This window comes from Mauremys reevesii, linkage group 4 (assembly GCF_016161935.1).
Source record: "Mauremys reevesii isolate NIE-2019 linkage group 4, ASM1616193v1, whole genome shotgun sequence".
Lineage (NCBI taxonomy): Eukaryota > Metazoa > Chordata > Testudines > Geoemydidae > Mauremys > Mauremys reevesii.
This window is the reverse complement of record NC_052626.1, coordinates 92,150,434-92,169,388: the sequence shown is the minus strand read 5'-3', so window position 1 is coordinate 92,169,388 and position 18,955 is coordinate 92,150,434. Positions and strand designations below refer to the sequence as shown.

At 40.4% G+C, this 18,955-nt stretch overlaps 1 protein-coding gene across 10 annotated transcripts in view; it reads left to right on the top strand.

Annotated features, from left to right (window-relative positions):
* Positions 1-18,955, top strand: part of CCDC73 (coiled-coil domain containing 73) — a 152,478-nt gene that overhangs the window by 110,851 nt on the left and 22,672 nt on the right. For all 10 annotated transcript variants that reach the window (XM_039536338.1, XM_039536335.1, XM_039536334.1 and 7 more), the window contains 5 exons: positions 1,555-1,683; positions 2,021-2,080; positions 6,505-6,609; positions 12,957-13,067; positions 15,357-15,482. In XM_039536338.1, the coding sequence (XP_039392272.1) occupies positions 1,555-1,683; positions 2,021-2,080; positions 6,505-6,609; positions 12,957-13,067; positions 15,357-15,482 (531 nt within the window). The remainder of the gene's footprint in view (positions 1-1,554; positions 1,684-2,020; positions 2,081-6,504; positions 6,610-12,956; positions 13,068-15,356; positions 15,483-18,955) is intronic.

Sequence of the window (18,955 nt, the reverse complement as noted above, 5' to 3'; positions counted from 1 at the left end):
ACTACTTTGTAGGATTTTTCTTGTGCATGGCAGTAAATCCTGAGTTTTAGAAAGCATGCAGTATCAGAGCCATAGACAGTATTTGCACTTGCTTATCCATTGGGCTTTATAGTACACAGAATCTAATAACTGTCTCCCATACAGATAGTGCATTCAAAAAATTAGCATAGTACTCACTTCCACAAAGTCAAACCTCTTACTTCCTCTTACATTTAATTTTGAAAATATGCTTTGTTGTGTGTTGTTTACTTTCAGTAAAAACTAACATAATGAGTATTATCTAATTTTTGTATGAAAAGACTGAAATTTCCTAATTGGATTTTCAGATTACAAAATATCACATATCTAAAGTAATACTATTCTCTTTACAGTCTTCCAATCAAACAAACAATTATACTTTGTCTATGTTAGAGAACTGTAAATTCACTTATGACTAGAGTATTGAAAACAAATTGTTTATAAAAAATGAATTGATAGTAGTAGCTATACTCATTCTTTCATACAAGTCTATATTCATGATTTTCACATGCAAAATAATCTTCAGTTTTTCTTTTGCACTGGTATATGATTTTGTCCAGAACAGTTAAACCATTGTTTCTGTGATAAGATGGAATTCCAGTTTTGTAGAGAAAAGTTAAACAGACCAAACATAGTTGCTAGATAAAACTATTACCATTCTGAATGCTTGGTTCACGACTATGGCATCATGAAGAATTCTTGATACTATCTGTGAACAGCATTCATAACCTCTGCTGTTTGTCTGAGTAAACGTCAGAGTGCTCAAGGAGAGAGCGATATTAAACAGACTACCTTGCACCAGAAAAGGAGGGGCGGGGGAGAAAAGGGCACAATATTTATGAGTCCAGGAACTATAAGTTGTAATTTAATGAGATCAAAGCATTTGCTGTTTATTTGCTGCACTAGCCGCTTTGGATAAACTAGTTAGAAAACAGATAATGTTTTTTTTAAAAGTGCAGGACATTTAAAAGATTATAAAGGCTATAAAATCAAAGGCATATTTTAAATGGGAAATCATGTTGTAAAGGTTTCTAATATTAAATTAATTTAGTGTTCTCTTGAGATTAAGTAATTAATGTTACAGAGAAAGCAAAGATCCCAAAAATTTATGGTCAGTTCCTGTTTTTGCCAGATATCCACTGTTCTTCCTTTTTTTCTGCTATATCCCAGGAGTACACAGAAGTTGTCATTGGTATACTAATGGGTACTTTACTCCTGTTGTATGGCTCGGCCCAGGAGTTCCCTACCAACATCAACTATAATGTAACTCTAGTACTTTTGTAATAGGGAGAGACAGTAGCAATATTTATACAACCACTCTTGGTAGATGACTTGATGCTTTTTTTTTTTTACACGGATAGTTTAAACAAACAGTCATTACTATTAATTTAATGTATATTACTTAATTTCATTTATTTTGGTGTTTCTGTACTTTTTTAAAGAAAGGGCATGAGTCAGGATAGTGTAAAGATTTCTCTGTTTTGAGTTGCAATGCTGATACTGGATGAACTATTTATGCATGTTTCCTGTGTTAAGGAACTGAAGAAAGTAACTACAGACTTGATAAGGTCCAAGGTCACATGTCAGTACAGAGTGGGAGAAGAAAACATCAATCTTACAGCAAAGGAACAGCAGCTACAAGAACTACTACAAAAAATCAGAATGGTATTCAAGAAGCTCTTAACATTTGTTGCCTAATGTTTCCTATTTCTCATTTAAAAAACAGAGCTGTAATGTTGCTATACCTTTTTGAGAACTGAATATATTTAGTGACAATTATTTGATTTTAAATACTACATTTTCTAGGAAACTAACTCAATTATAAATGTAAGATTTTATTATTTGTAAGATCAAATTTCTTTCATGTACTAAATTTCATTAAATAGCTCTCGATAAGGATGAAAAATCAGTTTAATGTAATTTTATTAAAGAAAATATATTAATATTAAAGATTGTTGCATAATATTTTCATACATTAATGTTCATTTTATATTTTGTTAAGGAAACAGAGATTAATAAAAAGCTCAGTGAAGAAAATGCACATGTTAAGGAAGAGAAACAGGTGAGTCGTTAATGCAATTTTGCTGTTTAAAGTTGATTAATAATACTTGTAATCAAATATTTGCCCATTTAAGAAATATGTGCTAAACTCTTAAAATTAACTGTGTTCAGCATTTTACATTTCAGACATAATTTAATGTTCATTTTAATAATAAAAACAGGATCTTACTGTTTTTATATCAAAACAATTAATAGGACAAATATATTATTTTATTAATTTTGTTTTCCACATTATATTTCCAAGTCTTCATTTATTTATTTAAATTTCAGACAAGAGAAACCTGGCATGCCAATGAAAATAATCTTCTACATATGTATTCAATAAAGATATGCAGTAAGGATTGTAGAATACTTGTTTCCTCTTTCTGCACACTGGTACCCAACAAATTACTTGCATTTCACTGGTAGTCCATCCAGTTAAAATTGGGATCATGTGTCAAGCGTCCAAATAAACTACTCAAACACACATTGACTGTAATAGCAGTGTACTGCACTGCTTTGCAGGATATCTCACGTAAAAGTGATCTTTTCTTAGGTCATAAAAGACTCCCTCTCCATAGGTCATTAATACCAGGCATGTCATAGAAGTGATGTACATGTTCTCAGGGAGGGGAAGGAACAGAATACTGACCACATTACCCATTGAGCCCCCATTGATCTAGCAGTACCATCGTAGTCTCAGAAGACTGTATTTTGACTTTGCTTTTGAAGAATGCTTGACAATAGAACTAGAAAAAGTAGGTAATGGATGCTTATTAGAGTTTAACTTAATGACTCTCTCTCAGCCCTAAATTGTGCTAAAAATACCCCATGGAGTGATGCTTTCAGTCTGATGTAATGCATATGTTTGTATCATTTGGGAGTATGGTCAAGTATTCCCATTAAAAAAAAATCCACAAAGCCTCCTGCTTCCACCATGGCTAAAAACCCCTAAAAGAAGCAGTTAGACACAAAAAGACATCCTTTTAAAAATTCGAAGTCAAATCCTACTCAGATAAATAGAAAGGGGCATCAACTCTGGCAAGCCAAGAGCTAAACTGTAATTAGGCAGGACAAAAAGAAGATTTGAAGAGCACCTAGCAAAAAGACAAACTAACAACAAAATTATTTGTAAGTACATGAAAAGCAGGAAGCCTGTCAAACTCAGTGGTGCTACTGGATGATCAACATGCTAAATGAGCACTCAGAGAAGACCAGTCATTGCAGAGAAGTTAAATGAATTCTATGCATCCGTCTATACTGCAGAGGATGAGAGGGACATTCCCACATCTGAGCCATTCTTTTTAGGTAATAGATCTCAGGAACTCTCCCAGACTGAGGTGTCAGTAGAGGTGGTTTTGGAACAAATTGAGGAATTAATCAGTAATAAGTGACCAGGACCAAATGGTATTCACCTAGGAGTTCTGAAGGAACTCACATATCAAATTGCAGAACTACTAACTGTGGCATGTAACCAGTCACTTAAGTCAGCCTCTGTACCAGTAGACTTTCAGACCTCCACCTGGTCTCTAATTCTGTGTGTACAGATGCTAATACTTAAACATTTAGTTACCTGATTTTGCCTGAAAGAGAGAGACTACCTATAGTATATGAAAGAAGTCAGAAAACTTTCAGTTTTGAATCTCTTTAGAGATAAATTAATGTATGAAGCAGCAAAGAATCCTGTGGCACCTTATAGACTAACAGACGTTTTGCAGCATGAGCTTTCGTGGGTGAATACCCACTTCTTCAGATGCAAGCATCCGAAGAAGTGGGTATTCACCCACGAAAGCTCATCCGAAGAAGTGGGTATTCACCCACGAAAGCTCATGCTGCAAAACGTCTGTTAGTCTATATGGTGCCACAGGATTCTTTGCTGCTTCTACAGAACCAGACTAACACAGCTACCCCTCTGATACTTGATTAATGTATGAGTCTCTCTTTCAATTCCATTCAACATTTAAGAATTTTCTATCCCAAAATCAACTATGTCACATATTGCATCTGTGCAAATCATTTACTAGTAGCTACTGGATTAGTGTTTAGGAACACGCTCTGTAGGGATTTGTGGATATATAGTGCTTGTTTAGGTCATTCTCTATCTTGGGACCTTCAGAAATGTGTCTTACATATTGTTTCATGTAAAGTGGCTTTTATTTTCTCCATCACATTTGCTTTAACTAGCAGGCTTTGTCAACAGAGTCATCATTTTATGTGTGTTATGAAGAGACCTTGGTCTTTCCCCCCCCCCAGTCTACATTCTTCAGGGTGATCCCAGATTTACACCTTAATCAACCAGTTATTTGGGTTGTCCTCTCTTTCAGATCTTATTTTTCTTGAGATGAGGACATCCTTCAAAAGTAAGATACAGTCCTGCAGTCTTTAAATTCCATCTCTTCCAGAGAGCATTTCCTGCCATTTAGAGTGTATTCCATTCAATAACACTGAGTTCTTCTTAAAAAGAGACTCTCTCTCTCTCTGCAGGACATGAGAAATTTTAAGACTCTAGGATTGTAGTATAATAGGAGCCCTTCAGGAGTAAGGTAGTATACTGGTTTAGTGTACTGGCCTTTCATGTATGGAGATCTGAGCTCAAAACTTGTCACAAAAAAAAATAAATTTGGTGGTTTCATCCTGTTTAACTGTGGTGTAGGCATTCAGGCTCAGGCTGTAGCCTGGGTTCTAGGAGCTTGCAAGGTGGGAGGGTCCTGGAGCTCACGAGTCCAAATGTCTACACCACAATTAACAGCCCCGCAAACCTGAGACAGCTGGCAGAAATCAACCGCAGGTGTCTAATTGCAGTGTAGATATACCTTCTCTTCACCATGACAAACACCACAAATTTGGCACAAGTGTCAGCTGCTTAAGAGAATCCCAAAACTGGAAGAGCAGCAGGGATATTGCAGGTCAGAACTGTAGTTTGCATTAGTAAAGCTGGGGAAGAAATTTACACAGTATTATGTAGTACTTAAGTGAGAGCTACTAGTCCCTCACCATCATGAATATTAAATCCCTAAGAGCCACACTTTGAACCCTATACAGTGGTGAGTAGTTACTCTTGGGAATTCCTGTGAAATCAATGGAATACTTGTGTGAGTAACTGCTCACACAAGTAAGGGATTCACAATCTGGCCCTAAATTAATCTCAAAATTAAAAAATGCGTGTGTTATTTTTAGTTCCAATGGGCCCATCATTGTAGCATTTTGGGGGGGATATACCCCAGAAAGATCAGATTCTAGCTGCAAAGTCTGATAAACTTGAACTGTATCCAGGGCTGGCTCCAGGCACCAGCCTCGCAAGCTCGTGCTTGGGGCAGCAGATTCTAAGGGGCGGCATTCCATCCAATCCTAGGGTGGCACGTCTGCCCTTTTTTCTTCTTCTTTTTGGTTCGCCGCTCCGGCTGCCCTGTAGGAGGCGGCGGCAGCGCGGAGGAGGGGAGCGCCCTGCTGGGAGCGGGCTGTGCGCTCTGTCTGCCCCAGCCAGTGCCTGGTCTGCAGCAAGCCCGGCAGCCCGCGTCCTTCCCTCGCCGCCGACCTACAATTCACCTGCAGGCAGGAGTGGCGTGGAACCCTCCCGGCAGGTGGTGCGGCGGGAGGGGCCGAGTGGCAAGTGCCCCGCCTGAAGGAAGCCCTGGCCGCTCCCGCTCTCCCCCCGCTCCCTCCCCCTCCCCCCAGCTAGCCGGGGCGCACACTCTGCTGCCCGGGGCACGTCTGCAGCGCAGGGAGTCCTGCTAGCCAGTGCGGCTGGGGGAGTGGCACCGAAAGTTTGCACCCTGGCTCCAGCCGCCCCACAGGCTTTGTTGTTTTTTGTTTTGTTTTCTTCTTGGGGTGTCAAAAAAGCCAGAGCCAGCCCTGACTGTATCACAACATTCTGATGTTCATGTCATAATACACCATTACTGTGTGTAAATTCCAGCCCAGCAGAGTCTACATTCGGAAGATGGAGAACAGTTTTCAGGGTCATCCATTTGTCAAAGTGGTTGCCTGTTTCCTCTGGGGTCTTCCAAACTGGCAGTGTGATATATTGCCATAACATTACTCTGCCAAATGTGCTGAACTCAAAACTGTGAAGTGCAGATAGAATCTGGCGCATTTAAACATGTCTTGTTTAGATGGGCCCAGAACTGCTACTGAACTGTTCATCAAGTGGTTTCATATAAGAAAATACCTTGAGAAGAACATTACTATTATATTGTTCCACAGAAAAAGAGCACAGAGGCGTTGAGTTGCTCTTCCGTCTTCCACCAACACCCTCCCAAAACTGATAATGATAATTTTAAAAGAGAAATACTGATATTAATGTAAATTATGTAATCTATTAACTGAGGAAAGAACACATTTGTTAATCAAAAATAAAGTATTTGTAAAACATCCATTATTTTCTTTATACTCAAACTTCACAAACTAAACAGATTTAATATACCATGATTTGTTTATTTTCATAAGGAGATTATCAGTTCTCTACAACATATGCAGCAGCTGCTTCAGCGACTGACCCAAACAAATGTCAGAATGGAAAATGAATTGAATGCACTGAAAGAAGAATATCAGGTCAGATTTTTCTTGATTATACAATCTACTACTACCTGCTGTATACTTTTGAAGAGTGTAGGGCTGTTAAAGACATCAGAATGCTTTTCAGAACTTTTGACCTCCCATCCTCTGGTCCCTCAGCTCCTTACTGTCAATATGAACCTTGAAACACACCCTGTAGTTCCTATTCCCTAAACTCCTCAAAGAAAAAGATGGCTGCCAATTTTCACCAATTTGTTTTTTGGAGGATAAAGCAAATCTTAGTTACCCTCAAGACTGTTGTTTTAGTTAAGTGATTTTTTGTTAAGATTTGTATTGGTTTTTTTTTTTTAGAAAGTTGAGTTCTAAAAATCAAAGGGGCAAGATCCTGTCCTCAATTTCAGCAGGGCAAAAGGTCTGGCATAACAACATCCCAAGCATAGTGCCACCTTCCCACCAGCCTTGGCATAGGCTGCATGTTAAAAGTGGTGAAGGGGCAGATCAGAGTATGCTGAATTTGACATAATTAAAGCACCTTCAATGAGTGGCAGTAGCTATGTCCACAGGAGAGCTCTCTCCCATTAGCGTAGAGTGGGTCCATGAGTGATCTTACAGCAGCGCAGCTGCATCGGTACAGCCGTGCTGTTGTAAGGTCTATAGTGTAGACCAGTGGTTCCCAAACTTGTTTCGCTGCTTCTGCAGGGAAAGCCCCTGGTGGGCCGGGCCGGTTTGTTTACCTGCCACATCTGCAGGTTCGGCCAATCGCGGCTCCCAGTGGCTGCAGTTCGCTGCTTCAGCAGCTCCCATTGGCCTGGAGCAGCGAACCACGGCCACTGGGAGCAGTGATTGGCCGAACCTTCATATGCGGCAGGTACACAAACCGGCCCAGCCCGCCAGGGGCTTCCCCTGCAGAAGTGTTGGAACAAGTTTGGGAACCACTGGTGTAGACATACCCAAACTATCTATCTAAAGGTATTTAGAACCATTTATACACATAAAGGGGATTCCACAGTGAACAAATAGCTCAGCTATTGCCTAACTTCCAACTTGTAGCAGCAGAAAATCTCCAATCAAAGGCACACCTGAATTGGAACACTCATAGGGACACCACTCAAAGAAAGAAGAAGAAGAAGAAATAATAATAAATTTCTGTTTTAACTGTGAAAGCGAATCTAGCTCCCAATCAGTATATGTATCTACTGAAAAAACAAAAACCCACAACTTTCCAAACTGGAACTAATTGATATCCTAGTTGAAAGTCTCAGCAAAGAGGCTAAGGAGTGACTGGAGCTTAAAATATCCTGTCACCCTGTGCACACTACCACTTATGCTGGCAGAACTTATGTTGATCAGAGATGTGTATTTTCACACCCCTCAGCAATATAAATTTTGCTGACATAAGTGATAGTATAGACATGGTCTTAGTCAGTCATAAGTTTTCCATAATGTTTCCTTTTAAAAAAAAACAAACCAATCAAAAAATCCTTCTTTTCTGTGTGAGATTTCCTGCTGCCAAGTCAATCCCTTAGAGTAGAACAAAAGTCTCCAGGTTTTAATAACTGTCCATCTTGTAAGCCAGTGATGCTCATTATGCCTTGGTGAGAGGCACATTCCTGAGAGAGATGCCATTTGCAAGTCATTTACAAGCAGAACACAGAACATGAGAGACTTGCTTGAATTTGCTTTTGCTGGAGAGATTGATACACCCCTCTTCATGTCCTGGAGTGGCTGGGAATGAAAACTCTAAGCAGTCCTCTTCAAAAAGTACTCCTGTCAGCTCTGTAGGTCACATCTCTAAGAAAGTTTCTTCTTCTACTGGTAAAACTTCTGAGGTCAGGGGAAGAAAGGATCATCACTTCTCTAAGGGGCATAAATCTAGGTCACCGTCAATGTGTCCTAGCTCTAAGGGGCAGAATTCCTCTTGCTGTGCCACAGAAAAGGGTAGCTCAGGCTTAGGAAGGGTCCATCTGGCACCAATGCAGGCACTGCTTATTTTATCCTAGTTACAACTGTTGCAGAATGTCACTGTGTAGCTACCAACTGAGCACACCCTTGTGGCCTTAGGGTGACCTTGCAAATGACTCCTGCCTCGGTTTCCTCCTTCTACAGGCTTCATCAGTAACTCACTCACCCTTTTCTCCATTCACACTCTCTCTCAGATTGTAATATATTAAAATTTAACAAACATTCAAAGTAAAGTTCATATTCATCCATTTACACCTTATCAGGTCACTGCCAAGCCTTTTCTGCCTGTACTCTCCCCAAGTCTTATGCTTCAACTCAGAAAGCTGCAGGGCTGGCTGAGCTTGGTGTACTCCTCTATTTGTCATTCATTGGATACAGTGGTTTGCGAGCTAACATCATTCTTAGACTGTTTCGACTAGTAGATAGACCAATCCAGTATGTGTGTGGGAGTTCTGTTTGCTCCCCATCAACTGATTTTGAGTTTGGTTATGGATGCTTCTGCCCTACGTTGGGGGGCCCACCTGTGATCTCAGTAGATTCAAAGGCTCTCTCTGGTCTAAGGATTTAGCTCTCCATATAATGTAAGAGTTGAAAGCCGTTCGTCTAGCTTGTCACACTTTCCTTCCCCATATCAAGGGAAGCAATTTGCTGGTACTTATAGTCAACATGCAGCCATGTTCTGTTTGAACAGAGAGGAGCCATATCAACACTTCTTTCCCAAGAGGCAATGCTGCTTTGGGACTTCTGTGTCACCAACTCAATCTATCTCAAAGCCTCCCACCTTCTAGGTGCCCAGAACAGTCTGGCAGACCTACTGAGCAGGTTTTTCACTAGTTACCACAAGTGGTCTCTGCCCAGATATAGTCAGGTTCATTTTCCAACTGTGTGCAACCTGCATCAACAGGAAGCGTCATCCATCTAGCACAGTATCTGATGGATGCTTTCTTATTTCCCTGGAAATACAAAATCATGTACACATATCCTCTGGTTCTGCTCCTTCGCAGAGTGTTGTTAAAATTAAGCAGAACCATGCTTCAGTGGTATTGTTTTTCCACTGCTGAGCCTCTCAACTAGGGCTCCATTGACACTACCACAAGACCCAGATCTGATATCACAGAACCACAGTAATCTCCATTCCATCCAGGTCCTTTATACCGCCTGGATGCTCTATGGTTAACACCTCAGGAGGAGATCTGTTCAAAAGAGTTACAAAACATCATCTTGAATAGTAGGAAGATTTAGACTAGGTAGCTTTATCTGCTGAAATGGAAGAGAGTCTCTGTATGGTCCACAATAAGGGGTTTCCAGTACAACATGTGCCGGACTGTTTGTTATACCTGAAACACTGAAGTCTTGCCATTAGTTCTGCCAGGGTTCACCTAGCAGCTATCTTGGCTTTCAACCTTCTGGATTGACATAGGACTGGAGAAAACAGAGTGATTATCAATCAGGATTTTGAAGGGTCTGGACCAGTTATATCCCCAAGTAGAGGATCCTGTTCCTCTTGTGATTTAAGCTTAGTACTAGCAAAACTAATGGGTTCTCCCTTTGTACTACTGACTACCTGTTCATTACTCTATCTTTCAATGAAGGTAGCCTTTTTGGTGGCAATTACCTCAGCAAGAAAATTAGGTGGCTTGAGAGCTCTGATATCTGAACCACCATATGCAGTCTTCTACAAGGACAAGGTATGCCTATGCCCTCATCCAAAGTTTTTCACCAAAATGGATTTTCACTTCCACATCAGTCAGCAATATGTTTACGAATTTTCTTCCTAAGCCTCATGCTCATACACAGGAGGAGAGACTCTATATGTTGGATGTTAGCAGCACATTTTACTTGACAGGAGTAAATCATTTAGCTGGTCCTTGCAATTGTTCATGGAAGTTGCAGATAGGATGAAGGACCTTCCAATCTCTTCTCAAAGAATTCCATCATTGATCTCCTCCTATATATGATTGTGCTATGATATGGCCAATATTACTGCATTGAACAGGATGTTAGCACAGCCAACCAGAGCACATGCAGCTTCTGCAGCTCTTCTAACTCAAGTACTTATTTTGGACATTTGTAGACCTGCAACTTGGTCTTCATATTGCATACTGTTGCTTCTCATTATGCCATCTCTCAACAGTCTAGAGATGATGCCAGATTTGGACTGTAGTCCTTTAATCATTATGCAGGTAGACTCTGATCCTACCTCCAGACTGAAATGCTTGAGAGTCATCTGAAGTGGAATGGACATGGGCAATCACTTGCAGAAGAAAAACTGCTACTAACCTGTAATTACCGTTCTTCGATTTGCATTGCACATGTTTAATCCACATCTCACCCTCCTTCCTCTGTATATTAGAGTCTGTCTGGTAAGAGGGAACTGAGGGAAGTTGAGGGCAGCTCAGCCCTGTATACTATAATGCAGCAGCATGAGGCAGTAGAGGGGGCATGTGCCACTCCTATGAGTACCCCAAGGGAAAAATCTGATGCTAGTGTACTGGGTGTGCACAGACCTAAAGTGGAATGGATACATGCAACACATCTCAAAGAACAACTCCTAGAGCTCAGGGCCGTTTGCCGGACTTGCACAGCGTTCCTTCCACTCCTGAAAAGGTTGACCATTCAGATTATGACAAACAACACCATGGAGATGTTTTATATCAACAGGCAAAGGGAAACAAGATCCACCCTGCTTTGTCAGGAAGCTGTGCATCTATGGAATTTCTGCATTTGACATTAAATTACTCTAAAAGCCCTTAACTTACAAGGCTTGCAGAATGTTTTGGAAGACCACCTGAGGAAGCAGTTCGGAAGTGACTACATGTGATCAGTAAAAGATACCATCATACAGGACATCTTCACCAGATAGGGGGACCTGTTTGCAATGAAAGAGAACAAGAAATGTCTCAGATTCTGCTCCAGAGGAGTCAGTGCCAGGGTTCTCTGTCAGATGTGTTACTGATCCCCAGGGCTCCAGGACTAATGTATGCATACCCTCCAATCCCATTAGTTGCAAGAATCATCAGGAAATTCAGATAGAAATCAGCCACATGATCACACTGGCACTGGCCTTGCTCATCAAGTCTCAAACTTGATGAATCTCTCCATTTGACCTCCAGTCCAACTACCTCTTCCAGCTAGATGTAATCTCCCAGACAGACGGGAAAATCCTCCATCTTGGTCCAACTTTTCTGAATCTCACTGCATGGATGCTGGCTGGTCAACAGCAGTGGAAGGGGGCATCTCTTTATGGGTCCAGACTATCTTTTCTTATTTAATTAGGTGGGAGTTAGTATAGTTCCCCCACAGATCATGAAGTAAGCATCTCCATACATGTAGGAATGAGCTACTGTAGGTTTTTAAATGCTGTATATTATATTCATTCTCCAAATATTTTATAGTAGAGCTACATTAACTAGACAGTGCTTATAGGCATGTTAAGATTAAGTAAATCAAAAAGTAATTTGATATTTTTGTAGTTATAAAGTGAAGTAGAAAAGAATTCCTTTGAAGAATGTTTTATATCTGACATTTTTTCCAGAAGTGGTTTCAAAGAATCACAGCAAAATCCTATAAATACAGTTGATCATGTAGTTACATGCATTAAAACTGTTTACATTTTCAAATGTGTTTGTATGATCTTTATAGAAGGTAATGGATACCGTAAGTCTTTTATCTTCTGCACTTTGTTATAAAAATATGATAGGATAAAATTCCAGCAGTACTAGAGAGATGTGTGAGAACTGTTACTGTTGATTTACATGAGCTTGCTTTTAATTTATCAATATGACAGTAAAGTTGACACTGAGTAAGCCCAGAAACATTAGAAGCACAATTATGACAGCATAAAAAAAACGTAATAGCATATTACTATTCTTTTTAAAGCACTTTTATTCAATTTCAGTAAACCGATAAAAATAAAGGGCAATCAGACATACACTAAATATTTGACATACCAACAGATGTGTTTTACAATTTTAAATTAAACAATTCAAATTATAGAAAAGGTTATTAAGCAAGTTTAAGTATAAGCTGTGATAACAAAAAACAAATATTTTCTTTGGTTATACTGTAGTTTTTTCTTTAAGTACACTGGGATTTGATTGTGCTACATTTCATATTTCTCAGCTCTACACTTCATATTACTTTTTCAGCCCATTAAAACTTATGCAGTGAAACTGAATAATGGCAAGTGTTTTTATACCCTTTTATAGCCATTTCTTTTTCATAACCTCCCCCTGTTTCCTGTTAGCTAAACTATAAGCACCTTTCTGTTAATTTATGAAAATTATTGTTGAGTGAGCACATTATCACTGATCTGTATGGCACTTTCAGCATGTTAGAAGCAAAGGTCCAAGCAACATAAAACACATCAAAATTCATTAATGTGATATTGATTATTTTTTGGATAATTAATTTTATTGCAGACCCTTGAAAGAGATAATGAGCTGCAAAGGGAGAAGGCAAAAGAAAATGAAGAAAAGTTCCTTAATCTTCAGAAGGAGCATGAGAAAGCACTAAGAACTTGGAAAAAAGATGTAAGTTTGTTAAATTAAATGTTAGTATAGTCAAAGGGTTTTGAAATAGTCAAACATTTCAAATAATTCCTAAAACCCATGAAAATATTGCAAAAATAATGTATGAAAAAGTAAAATATTTTCTTTCCTGTACACTCCAAATTTGTGTCAAAAATATTTTAAAAGGTAGATTTAGTAGAAACTCCATTTGACTTTTGCATTTTAGAAGGCCAGGCGTACATCTCTTTTGGGCCTACACCACACAGACCAAATAGAGGCTTTTGTTTTGTTTGTTTTTTAATTTAACTGTAGCACTTAGATATAGTTCCAGACTTATGATTTTGTCAACCACTGCTTACATGTGAGGTATCCAGATGTTTCCTTAGCATGCACTAATACCAGGGGTTCTCAACCTTTTTCCTTCTGAGGCCTCCCCAACATGCTATAAAAATTCCATGGCCCACCTGTGCCACAACTACTGTTTTTCTGTGTATAAAAGCCAGGGCCAGCATTAGGGAGTAGCAAGCAGGGCAATTGCCTGGGTCCCATGCCACAGGGGACCCTGCGAAGCTAAGCTGCTTAGGCTTCAGCATTGGGTGGCAGGACATGGGGCTCTGGGCTTCAGCCCCATGCAGTGAGGCTTTGGCTTTCTGCCCTGGGCCCCAGCAAGTATAATGCCAACCCTGCTTGGTGGCCCCTCTGAAACCTGTTCCCAGCCCCCTCAGGGAACCTCAGACTCTGGGTTGAGGACCACTGCACTAATGTATTTTGCATTTACATTGGCTAAATTATATTTCTATTACAGAACCTTGTCATAGTACCTAATCTATTACAAATATATCATTTGCATTTTCTAGATTGTATTCCTGTACATTAAAAAAGTCATTTATAAATTATACATTACATTATAAAAGTCTAAGTGTAACCCCCTATAAATTGAAATCATGAAAATTAAAGGAACTTTATCAAGATTATTTGGCTTAAATACTGACCTACCCTCAATATTTGTTTTTCATGGTACTTCTTTATATATATTTTTAAACAAATATTCAATGGTTTCTTAAAAAAAACCCTCAGTAACAGCAACTTTGCCGTAAATTTGCAATAACGAATCAACTATAATAATATGAGATATTATACATACTAATGAGGAAGGGGTAAGAAAATAAATTTTTCATATTTTCAAGGTATTTGTGAAAACATGGCAAACCATCAACAGCTTTTTTTTTTAAATAGTTTTTAATTTCTATCCTGGCTTTCCCTTGATCAATACATATGGCCCTTCTTGAAGAACTCTGGTTCTTCCTCCATTTCTGGTAACCTCCATTTCACTGTAAGGTAGAATAAAAGACTCTAACAAAGTAATTTTCCCTCCCTTGGTATTCACCCCTTCTTGTCTGTTGAGACTAGGCCACTTCCACCTACATTGAATTGGTTCGTTAGCACTGACTCCCCACTTGGTAAGGCAACTCCCATCTTTTCATGTGCTATAATATATATTCTGCTTACTGTATTTTTCACTCCATGCATCTGATGAAGTGGGTTTTAGCCCATGAAAGCTTATGCCTAAATAAATTTGTTAGTCTCTAAGGTGCCACAAGGACTCCTTGTTGTTTTGCTGATACAGGCTAACAGCTACCACTCTGAAACCTAACAAACACAGTTACCACTGTCTATGCATTTGAGTCTTACAAACTGGAATAAATCATGACCAAAACCCAAACTAGAGCAAGAAGAGGGTAAGAGATGATGGAAATATGTCTAAAATCTGTATTTTGAGTGTATGTCGGCACAGAAATTAAATACCTGGGCTAGCTCACTCTGGCTTGTGGGGCACTCAGGCAGTGGGGCTGTAAAACTGCTGTGTAGATGTCTGGGCTTGGGCTGAAACCCAAGCTGTGGGACCCTGGGGGTGGGTGGGTGGGTGGGTGGGTGGGGGGAAGGTCCCAGTGCCCATGCTCCAGCCTGAGCCTGAATGTCTACAAAGCAATGTCTAGCTCCACGAGTCTGAGTCAACTGCCCTGGGCCAGCCATGACCATGCTGTGAGTCTTTTATTCCAGTGTAGATCTACCCTGAGTGAAGGGGATAATAAAATTGGCTGGTTTGGGTTATAGCATTCAGAGGCACCTGTTTTGTCATTTACTTCTATTGTGAGGTTTCAGATGAGGTTTCAGATGTTTTACTTTTTTTTATTATAGTTTATCTTAATTTGAGAAGCTGTTGATATAGCTGTAAAAATTATCTTTCGGGTTTCCATATGCAAAAAGATTGGTGTGTTCACTTGTTCTATGACCCTTCAATGATTACAGGAGGAAGACTTGAGAATAGAAATGGATGCTATTAAAAATGTATCACTTAAAGAAGCTTATGGTCATCTCCAAGACAGCCACCTTCCTCAGAAAAATCAACATACTGAGCAAGAGGAAAATTTGCAGGTAAAAATAAGGAGCATTTAATGGTAGTAAAACCTTATATTTCTTGTAAAGATATCAGTGAAGAAAAGATGCTTTGGTAATGTTTGCAATCCTGCTGTGCACTCCACTTAATCTAAGCAATTTAAACTTCTGTTTTGGTCTATTCAATCATTTCTCCAACATAATGATCCAAGAACAGTCTGAAATTTACTGAGCATATAGTAGGTTTCTTCCTGTTGGTCAAGCCACTTCTGTCCCTCCTGTTGGACCCAGACAATGTCCTGGGACCATGGGTGCCGGCTCCATCCCAACCTCCAAGCTCTCCATCCAACAGTGTGGATGCTTCATGGTTGATGCCCATTGGAAAGTCCTCCTCCAAAGATGTTCAAAACATGCTTCTGAATAGCAGAAAACCCTCAACTAGAAATTCCTGGCTAAGTGGAAGCACTTCTCTATTTGGTCTCAGAGGAAATATGCATCTCCAGACCAAGCACCCCTGGACCTCATACTGGACTATCTTCTGAATCTAAAACAACGTTTGGCTATTAGCTCTCTAAGGGTGCATCTGGCAGCTGTTTCGGCCTTTAACATATGGGTGGATAATAGATCCTTTTTTCCAACTCCATCACCCAATTCCTAAAGGATTTGGCCAGACTGTAGCCTTAACTATGAGACCCAATCCCTCCTTGGGATTGGAACTGAGTCCTAGCAAAATTGATGAGACCTCCCTTCAAACCCCTTGCAACTTGCTCCCTTCTTCACATCTCTATGAAGGTGGCATTTCTAGTGGCAGTTACCTCAGCCAGAAGGGTGGGTGAGTTGAGAACTCTGGTGTCAGAACCGCTCTATACAGTTTTCCATCAAGATACATTTTATCTTCACTCTTCACTGAAATTTCTTACAGAAGTAGTCTCTAATTTTCATGTTAAACAAGCAATCTATTCATTTTTTTCTGAAACCCCATATACATAGGGATGAGGAAAAGCTTCATTCATCTGTTGTCAGAACGGCTTTAGCATTCTACCTGGAGCATACTCAGTCTTTCAGATCCTCTGCACAACTGTTTGTAGTGGTTGGAGAGCGCTAAGGGCCAACCAGTTTCCACTCAGAGAATCTCTTCCTGGATCTCTTTGTTCATTCACTTATTCACTAGCTGGCTAATACCATCCCACCAGGTGGAGTGTTGGCACATTTTACTAGAGTGCAGGTATCTTCTGCAGCTTTCCTGACACAAGCACCAATTCTAGACATTTGTAAAGCAGTGACTTGGTCATCACTCCACACTTTTGCCTCTCATTAAGCCTTTCCCATCAGTCCAGAAACGGTGCTAGTTTTGGATGGGTTTCATCCCTTCTCCTTTTTAGGGAGTGGACCTTCCCCCTTCAGGATAACTCTTGCTGCAGAGTATGCCAACCTCTCCAGGCTTCATACAGTGCTGTAATTCCCGATGGCCAAAGCAAGCTAGGGGGCAGTCCAGACCAGTAGTTAAGTGTGCACGCGTTTGGATAGCTGGTAGGTAATCCATATTGGATCCATATCAGTCCAAGATTCCCCTACTCATCAGACAGGGGAATTCCCTTGTGACACTTTAGAGAAAAAGGGGAGTTCCATCAAAGATGAGCCTGTGCTGGCCCAGCCTGGTTTGAGCAACACTGGATGCCACATCCAATGCCTTTCACACTGCCTCTAGTAACCATATTGGGAACCATACTGGGATCCTTGGACTGCATATAGATAACAAATTTCTCATGCCCCTAGTCTCTCTTGTGTGGACAACAGAGGAAGATATTTTCTCCTACTCCACCTATCCTTCCCTCCACTACCTCAGGCACAGGAGTCCTTTGAGGAGCAGTGAGCCAGGGCAGATAAAGGTACTACTCGCCAAATAAATATTTCTTCATCTTCTACAGCTGATTACTTCAAACACTTCCAGGAGTTAATGAAATGCATTGCAAATTCCCTAAAGATTCCCTTGGAAGAGGTCAGGGAGTTGCAGCATAAGCTCCTAGATAGCCTTCACTGGACTCCCTCTACCCAAGCTGCCCTGCCTATCAGTGAGTTTAGCAGATCCCAAACGGCATAAAGATCTTGCCCCATTCCATTTTCAAGATTCCAGAGACTTTATGGATTGCCCAGGAAGAAATCAAGGGTTCAGAGGAAGAGACCATCTACATCCTCTGTATACACTACTGAGCTATCATCATTTAAGCATCAGGTTTCATAAGCTGGTCGAGGGCCCAGAAGAACCCCACAAAATGGAGTTGCATCTACCCCATTCCACCCACCTCCCACCCTATGGAGACTATTTCTCTCACTTTGAATCCGTATGGGAGAGTATTACCTCAGACAAATGGGTGCTGTAGGCTATCAGATCGGGGTACTCCATCCATTTTACTTCATTGCCTGCTACCCATCCCCCTTTCTTCAGGGACCTCTCTCAAGAGTACCTCTTAAGGCAGGAAATTGACAACCTTCTGAGCATAGAAGCCGTAGAATCAGTTCCAGTTCAGCACAGAGGGAGGGGCTTTTACTCCAGTTACTTTCTGGCCCCAAAGATGAACAGGGGATGGAGACTGATCTTAGATTTAAGACTCCTAAACAACTTTGTGAAATCACAAACATTCAGGAGGTTGACTCTTGCAGCTATAATTCCATCGCTGGAACCAGCGGGTTGGATTTTAGCCCTTGACCTTCAGGATGCCTACTTTCATACAGCAATTCATCTGTCTCACAAATGATTCCTGTGTGTTTTGATAGGTCAGGATCACTTCCCTTTGGCCTTTTGTCTGACCCAAGAGTGTTCTCAAAAATATTGGCAGTGGTAGCAGCTTACCTTTAATGTTTAGCAATAATTGTTTTCCTATACCTTGATGACTGGCTACTTAAGGATTGATGAGGTTTTCACTACCACAAAGATGTCAAGGTTCCTGTTTCACAATCTAGGTTTGCAGCCCAATATCAAGAAATCCATTTTAAGCCTGGTACAAAGAATAGAGTTCATAAGAGCCTCCTTAGATGTGATATCAGCCAGGGCTTATCTTCCTCTGACAAATTCTTGATGTTAACAAATCTCACCTCAAAGATTCAAATCAGTCCAAAGACATCTATAAGAAATTGTCTTCAACTTCTCGGACACATGGCAGCTTGCACCTTTGTGATGCAACATGCCAAGCTCTTCCTTTGATGTTTCCAGAGCTAGCTCAGGACTGTTTATACTTAAAAAAACAAACAAACAAAAAAAAACCCCACAGCCTGACCAAGCTAGTGTCATGTCAGTCTCTCCTTAAGTACAAGATTCTCTCAGTTGGTGGAAAGACCATGTCTGAGAGGGGATTCCATTTGTTCTACCTCCTCCTTCAGTCACCAAGACACATGCATCTCTAATGGGTGGAGGGTGCATTTGGGGACCCACAGAACTCAGGGCAAATGATCTGCCTAAGAGACATGACTACACATCAACCTACTTGGGTTGAGGGCAGTCAGGAATGTATATC